Below are 7,884 nucleotides of genomic sequence, written 5' to 3'. Positions count from 1 at the left end.
TTTGTCTAGGTAAAATTAAGCCCCTCGTCTATTTTTTGCTGACTTTAAACCCTCGAACTTGTAAAATGGGGAACCCGTGGCCCTTTCAGCCAGTTTCTCCGGTTTTGCAACTGGAGGACCAATTCACACGAACGCCAGTGTGCTTCTTTCAAGGGCATTTTTGTCCTCATATTCTAAGCAAAAAGGGCACACACAGTCCACCTTTCTATTTGATTTCCCTCACCTCCCTTGCTCTTCCCTGCGCAACCCCCACGCAATCCCATGGTCATCTCTGTCGCCACCGCAGCAGCTGCGGCCGCCGCGGCCTCCCAGAAGCTCTCTCCGCTTACAACCCCTCCTCATGACAAGCCCTTCTGCTCTTCCTTCTCAAAAACCCTCCTAAAACCCTGCCAACCCGTCACCCACACCCGCAAAGTCCACTGGACCGGTGTCTCGGCCGCTTCCAAGAATCATATCTCCGACGTCGTCTCCGACGATTATGACGACAAACCCAGAGAGGAGTGAGGCGTGGTGGGCATCTATGGTGACCCCGAAGCTTCTCGCCTGTGCTATTTAGCCCTCCACGCGGTCCAGCACCGCGGCCAAGAAGGCGCCGACATCGTCTCCGTCCATGACAACATCCTCAAATCGATTATTGGAGTTGGTTTGGTTTCTGATGTCTTTAACGAGTCCAAGCTTGCATCTTTGAGGATATTGGTTTGGTTGTGGATAAAGACGGGGTTGGACCCCTTTGTCTGATGTCTCATCTGGACCTCTTTTTCTTTACCCAATTCAGTAGTTTTTGGGAAGTCCGTTTAATTATTCCTCCTTGTTTTCGCGTTTGCTCTCGCGTCACGGGGGACGGCCTGAGAGATTTCTCAAGGCAACAAATATCAGGGTCTCAATCAAGAAATTTCCATCAAGACATAAAACTAGAGATATCATCAATTGCAAATGTCAAGACCCAAAATTCTTGCTGCCTTGCTCTTGATAACCTTGGTTCATGGAATCATCCTCTCCGCCGCCCAGGCCCGGGTGTTTCATTCCACCCCAAGACATAAACTGAGAAAGAGGCACGCGGGACCGTTCCCGGCAAACGTTACCCATCCTGGAGCAGCAAGAATATGTCACCGCTCACAATGATCTGAGGCGGATTTTGGGAATGCCCCCACTGCAATGGGATCCTAACCTCACATTGGCCACCCATTTTTGGGCGTTGGAGCGCCAGACCGACTGCAACTACAGGAGTCATTCCTCTCCCATGAACCATCTGGGGGAGAACATTTTCTGGATGCAGTACAAGGAGTTTACTCCTGCGTCCGTGGTGCAAAAATGGTTCAGCGAGTAGCGATTCTTCGACCACACAACCAATCAGTGCAAATGTCCGTTCGAAACTGATGAATGCGAGTGCGGGCATTACCTTAACGTCGTGTGGAAAACTACCCAGAGGGTTGGGTGCAGCTCCGTTGTCTATTGCGCCGGACAAAAATGCCCTTGAAAGAAGCACACTGGCGTTCGTGTGAATTGGTCCTCCGGTTGCAAAACCGGAGAAACTGGCTAAAAGGACCACGGATTTCCCATTTTACAAGTTCAAGGGCTTAAAGTCAGCAAAAAATAGATGAGGGGCTTAATTTTACTTAGACAAAGAGTTAAAGGGCCAATTGGATAATTTGCCCTAAATATTATGATGATAATAGAGTAGTACAGTTTGATTTTTCTTGCTTCTGAATATGTGTATTGCTTTGGCATTGTTTGCCTTCTACAATTTGATTTAACGCCTAAAGAAATGTAATCAATTTCTGTATTCAGATGATCAAATGCATATCAAGATTCTGCCCCTCGCATATCAAGATTTCTGCATCTTTTGGTCATGGACACTTAGGATTTCTTCCTGGTCCACCAAAGTAAAAGTAATCTCCGACATCATCACTCTTTCCAGGTACTATGTTGTAGCAATCCGGCTTTGTAGCTACAGGTTTGATATCACCAGGAGGGACTAAGGTGTTGGATTGATCAACTACTTGAAGATTCTTGAAGTAACTTGCCCCTTTATACCCTTCTTCAGCAAAATGGCCACTGCCCATTTGAGTTGTGGTGTGTTGCCCATCTTGAGCATGATTTATTATCTCTCCACCCCATTCAATTAGTGAAGCACTGTCTGCTAGGTCTGTAAATAAGGAAGCAGGCCAATAACCAATTACATCGTCATTCCCGTGTTGTAGCCACCACACATTTTGCTTTGGGTCCTAAACAAAATCATACCACTATATTATGAGTTTTTCAAATCCCAGAAAAAAATTAGGGTTATGTAGTACATAAGATGCTGGGATCTTAATCCATTTTGGCTGTCATTACCTTAAAGATTTGTAGGATGATTTCATGTTGAGCACCATGATAGGTAGAAACTGGTGAAAGGGCAACATCTAATGCAATTGAATTACTGGTATGAACAAAGCCAGGGCAGTCCAAGTTGTAGCAGCCAGTTTTTTGATAACCATCACTCTGTTAGTATTACCAAATTTTGATACATACATAATGATAAAAATTTAGATTCAGGCAAACATATTATATTAGCATTAGGGTTGATAATATTTTGTGACTTACAGTCCAGTAAGTGAAAAGTCTTGTGTTGCTCTCTCTAAAGTGACTTGGAAATACCTATTAGATATATTAACAAACGAAATAAGTAGACAATAAAGTTCAAGACACATGCATGGCCAGATGTATTTATTGTTGAAGAACAAATTGACTATTTATTATAGGGAAGAAGTACCATCCAACCAGCTTCAACGGTGTTTAGACCTGAATTAGCACCTGCAACAACCCATATTTGAGCCAAGCTAAATTCACGACTGCCCTGAACCTGGGGTTGCCAAAGGTTTATTGTTGCCTTTGCTCCCAAATACTTGTTACTCTGGACAGATGCATATGCATACTAAAGAATTGAAGAAGAAAGAAAATGAGAAATCGATAAAATAAGCTAAAAATGAGAGAGATTTAAACAAACTCAAAAATTTCCTTCCTGTTAAAGGAATTTTGATATATAATACTCCAAAGGAAAATTAGCAGACACCAAGTATTAAACCTATGTAAACATGCAGGCGTGTGTTGCTACAAAATTCTAGCAAAAATATAGTATGAGTAGATGTTTCGAGTGACTGTCACAGCCGTCGCACGTAGTTGCTCTTTTGCCTTCGCTAAAAAATGGCCTACCAACGATTCTCCGTTGGTTCTAACCGCCAGTGCGCGATACTTCGTTGACAACGTTAAGAAATGTACGACGATCGTTCTCATGGCTAACCGGTGAGCCGTGAAACGCACGATGGTCGTTCTACTTTTGATGGCATGGTGTGGGACTACGTGACACAGAATAGGTCATCCTTCCGTTAACGGTGCATATCAACACTTAAAAAAAAAATTCTACAAGAGTCGTATTGTTTATGGTACACAACCAATTTCCAATTGTTTATGGTACCTCGTGATTGGAAAAGCCAGCGAGCTGGGGAAAGTTTCTGTGCTTCTTCTTTGCATATCTTGCTTTCTGGTTTCTTCTAATAGGAATAGTTCCTTCAGGGCATCTCCCACCCAACTGCCATAACTGAGCAATTGGTTTTTTATCCTCTTGGCCATGAGCATTGGATTGGAATAGTTCACCCCCACCAATTGGTCCTTTCCGAGGCTGGAAACTAGGCCTCATCTGCAACGTGCAAAAATACGTAAAATTTTTACTTTTAATTACTTGCACAATTATGTGTACAAATTTGAATATACACATGCCCTTGTAGAGATTTTTCCCTTTTCTTGCTTTTGGGTAGGATAGAAAGGCTCACCAAAATGGTATGATTTTTGAGCAAAGGATGATCAAATGCTGGTTGATGATAAATGTTGATACAATCAATAATATCACCATCAGGGCTCTGCCATTTAAAACAATCATGCATCAGTTATTCATGTACGTGAGTCCTAAAAATGTGGACAGCGTACTCAACTTTTTCAATTTGTTATGCAAGAAAGCAGAACAAGACATAGAAAAACGTGTAGAACAACAAATTGGAAAAAAAAAAGAAATTTAGACAAGCACAAGTACGTAGATGTACGCAAGAACATGAACACAAGCACCATGAATATTAAAGTGAGCGAAGAAGGGTTCATGTCTGAACTATACTAGCGAAGAAGGAATAACCTTGATGGACTTGACAGGGATCTTCTTTGAACTGCTCAACGTTTTCCTGACCTGAATCTTCTTGCTTGAGGCATCACATAAATTCATCAAGGATAATAAAATGAAGAAATAAAATAGCTTCATTTTCTTCTCACTTCTAAAACTTCCAATGCAAAATTGATTCACAGGTTGGTGGTATGCATTTGATTTCATTACTAGGTGAATTTATAAGCTTTTAAAGTATCGTTTGTGGAATTCTACTGGCTTATTAAACGAAACCTCCCAAGTCAATTGACTCATATTTCTTCGGACCTCTTCAATCCTGGACCCCAAAACTACTAGATGAAGGTACGACTTTAATATGGATTGTGAAAGGCCATATATTCATATAATCTTTCTTTTCCTTGTTACCATTATTAGGCGACAAATTTTCTTGTTATTTCATGAACAAATATCGAAAGAGAATGCACTATCACTTGGTTTTCATATTACCACCAATTGCGGCTAACAAGAAGAATATATTCAAGAACAATAACTACGGAAAAAGTAACCAAAAATTAATCAAGAACAAGCACTCAGAACTCAAGTCAAGATGGAACTTCTAGAAGAGGGAAAAAAAGAGTTGAAATTAGACGTATAGAGTCCAGCATCTAGTTTTTAATGCATTTGTAAATTAGTTTCTATCATAGCTAGGATCCCACATCTAAATTAAGTGTTGATCATGACATATCAAAACCAGCTAATTTAACATTTATTTTGTTATATCTGTAGAAGATATTAAAATCTTGGTCAACATACACACTTTTATAAAAAAATGTATATGACAATTACTTCCAATTTTTCCCTCCTTTGCCTTTCGTTATCGTGTACATTATTATTATTAGGACAAATTATCCAATTGGCCCTTGAACTCTTTGTCTAAGTAAAAATAAGCCCCTCATCTATTTTTTGCTGACTTTAAGCCCTCGAACTTGTAAAATTGGGTATCCGTGACCCTTTTAGCCAGTTTCTCCGGTTTTGCAACCGGAAGGGGAATTCACACGAATGGCAGTATGCTTTGAGAAATGGCATTTTTGTCAAAAGATTCAAAACTCGCGCGACGCTAGGGTTTCAGTACTCCCCTCTTTCGATCTCTTCCACACACAGTAGAACACAGTAGCTAACACACAGTTGATTTGATTGGTCTCAATTCTCAGCCGACGACAGTCCATCTATGGCTGAGGAACCAGTAAACGACACCGTTGCTTCTCCGTCTCTGGCCAGTCAATCCAATAGTAGTGTTGTGCCGTTGGGGAGCTCGGTCATTCCGATCGTCAATAAGCTCCGAGACATATTCGCGTAGCTCTCCAGTCAGTCTACAATTGAATTGCCGCAAGTGGCGGTCGTCGGAAGCCAGAGCAGTGGAAAATCCAATGTTCTGGAGGCACTAATCAGAAGAGATTTCTTGCCCAGAGGTTCGGATATTTGTACTCGCCGACCTCTCATTCTTCAGCTCGTGCAGACTAGACGAAAACCTGATGGCACCAAGTGGGCCCTCCACTGGATTGACGACTCCGAGTCCTTCGCGGAGCGCCTGGTGGCCTTCGCCTGCGTGGAGGGGATATTCTTCTCAGGGAGCTTTTGCGCCATATTCTGGGTGAAGAATTGGGGGCTGATGCCGGGCTTGACCTTTTCCAACGAGCTGATCTCGCGGGACGAGGGGCTTCACTGTGACTTCGCGTACCTGTTGTATGGGCTGCTGAGGGCGAAGTTGAGCGAGGAGATTTTGATCTCAGAGATGGAGGGCTTCACTGTGACTTCGCTGAGGGAGGCCATGGCTGAAGCCATGGAGGACTCGGAGATGGTGTCCATAGGGGAGGAAACGAATGGGAGGGTGAGGGAGAGGTTGCAGGAGAGAGGAGAGGAGAGGGAGACGGCATCGGTGGAGAAGTCAATGAAGTAGAGGAGGAAGATGAGGTCATCGTAGGTGTAGGAGTAGTCCATGGAGGGAAGAGAGAGGAGTTGTTCCTTTTTTGCTCAGAATATGCGGACAAAAATGCCCTTCTTAAAAGTATACTGCCATTCGTGTGAATTCCCCTTCCGGTTGCAAAACCGGAGAAACTGGCTAAAAGGGTCACGGATACCCAATTTTACAAGTTCGAGAGCTTAAAGTCAGCATAAAATAGATGAGGGGCTTATTTTTACTTAGACAAAGAGTTCAAGGGCGAATTGGATAATTTGCCCTTATTATTATTATCAAGTCAAGATGGAACTTCTAGAGGACAGGGAAAAAAAGGAGTCGAAATTAGACGTGTAGAGTCCAGCTTCTAGTTTTTAAGGCATTTGTAAATCAGTTTCTATCATTGGATCCCACATCTAAAAAAAAAGTATGATTTGTGGAATTCTACAGATTTATTAGTAGAAAAATTCCACAAACGACTTAAATTCGTGGACTCCAAAATTGATAGTTAAAAAAAGAACGGCTTGACTAATTAAGTGTTGATCTTGACATATCAAAACCAGCTAATTCAACATTTATTTTGTGATATCTGTAGAAGATATTAAAATTTTGTTCAACATACACACTTTTATAAAAAAATGTATATGACAATTACTTCCAATTTTTCCCTCCTTTGCCTTTCGTTATCGTGTACATTATTATTATTATTATTATTTTATTTTTCTTTCAATAAGAGTACACATGATTACAATCGAAATCCACTGGGATAATAGAAAGGGTTAATCACATTTAATCCCCTTAAGGTATACCCCAGCTTTCAGTTTACTCCCTAACCTTTAATTTTGTTCACTTAACCCCTTATAGGATAAAATTACCCTTGCATAATTTTGACATTTCATTTACCTTGTTTTCCTTTCTTTTAATTCTTTTTCTCTTTCTTCTTTATTTAATTCTTCCTCTTTCCCACAAAAATCTTCACCTTAATGATTGAAATTAAAAAAGAGGAATTGCAGAGATCTATCTTCTCCTTAAATGATTAAAAAAATATTCAAATCACTTTCCTAAAATACAATTTTTTGAGCCTTTCAATTCTTTTAATTTTGGGTTTTCCTCTTTCCTTTCTAGTTTCTCATTTTATTCCCAAGAAAATATCTTAAGATGAAATTGTTTTCCTTTCTTTTATTTCTTTTTCTTTTTCTTCTTTCTTTCATCATTCCCAATAGAAAGTTCCATTTCAACGAAAATTTTTGTTTTGAGTTTGTAATTGCATATTTCTGGATGAAGATTTAAAAGGCATCAAAAATTAATTTTGATTTTTTGTATGATGCCACGTGTCACAAATTTCAATTGATGATTCTTTTATTTCTTTTTCTTTTTCTTTTCTCTTTCATCTTTCCCAATAGAAAATTTGATAGGGTATTAATTGTTAGTAATTTTATTATTAATTTTCCACTTTGTCCTTGCCAAATATTGTTTTAATTGTGAACATATATTTATATTTGGTATTTGGACCTAATTTCAGAAAGTGGGGGAGCAGAAAAATGCTAAAAAAAGGGGATCTTCTTGAGAAAAATACTCCACACGTGGAAAGTTTCTAAAAGATCTACAAGCCGGGCTCCACAGTGGGCTTCAAACGGATTTCCTTTCCTTTTGCTGATTAGTAGTTGACTTGTACTAGGAGTTCTACTAGAATGAGCAAACAGAAAACAAGGAACAATGGGTGGTTGCCTTATTCTTTTCTCTTCTTATTTAGTTAGGAGACTAGTCACGTAGGTTTTTTATATTTTTGGAGGTTGATGTGCCG

At 40.2% G+C, this 7,884-nt stretch overlaps 1 protein-coding gene across 1 annotated transcript; it reads right to left on the bottom strand.

The window, feature by feature from the left end:
- Positions 1–1,610: 1,610 nt before the first annotated feature.
- Positions 1,611–4,352, bottom strand: LOC140009706 (protein neprosin-like). The gene is made up of 7 exons (XM_072055960.1): positions 4,163–4,352; positions 3,810–3,896; positions 3,455–3,676; positions 2,753–2,914; positions 2,584–2,637; positions 2,335–2,481; positions 1,611–2,225 (listed from the first exon to the last, which is right to left on the bottom strand). Exons 1-7 carry the CDS (start codon positions 4,283–4,285, stop codon positions 1,848–1,850), a joined length of 1,173 nt encoding a protein of 390 aa, XP_071912061.1. The 5' UTR covers positions 4,286–4,352; the 3' UTR covers positions 1,611–1,847.
- Between the last annotated feature and the right edge of the window lie 3,532 nt (positions 4,353–7,884).

This window comes from Coffea arabica, chromosome 1e (genome assembly GCF_036785885.1).
Source record: "Coffea arabica cultivar ET-39 chromosome 1e, Coffea Arabica ET-39 HiFi, whole genome shotgun sequence".
NCBI lineage: Eukaryota > Viridiplantae > Streptophyta > Magnoliopsida > Gentianales > Rubiaceae > Coffea > Coffea arabica.
This window is presented reverse-complemented; position numbering and strand designations above follow the sequence as displayed.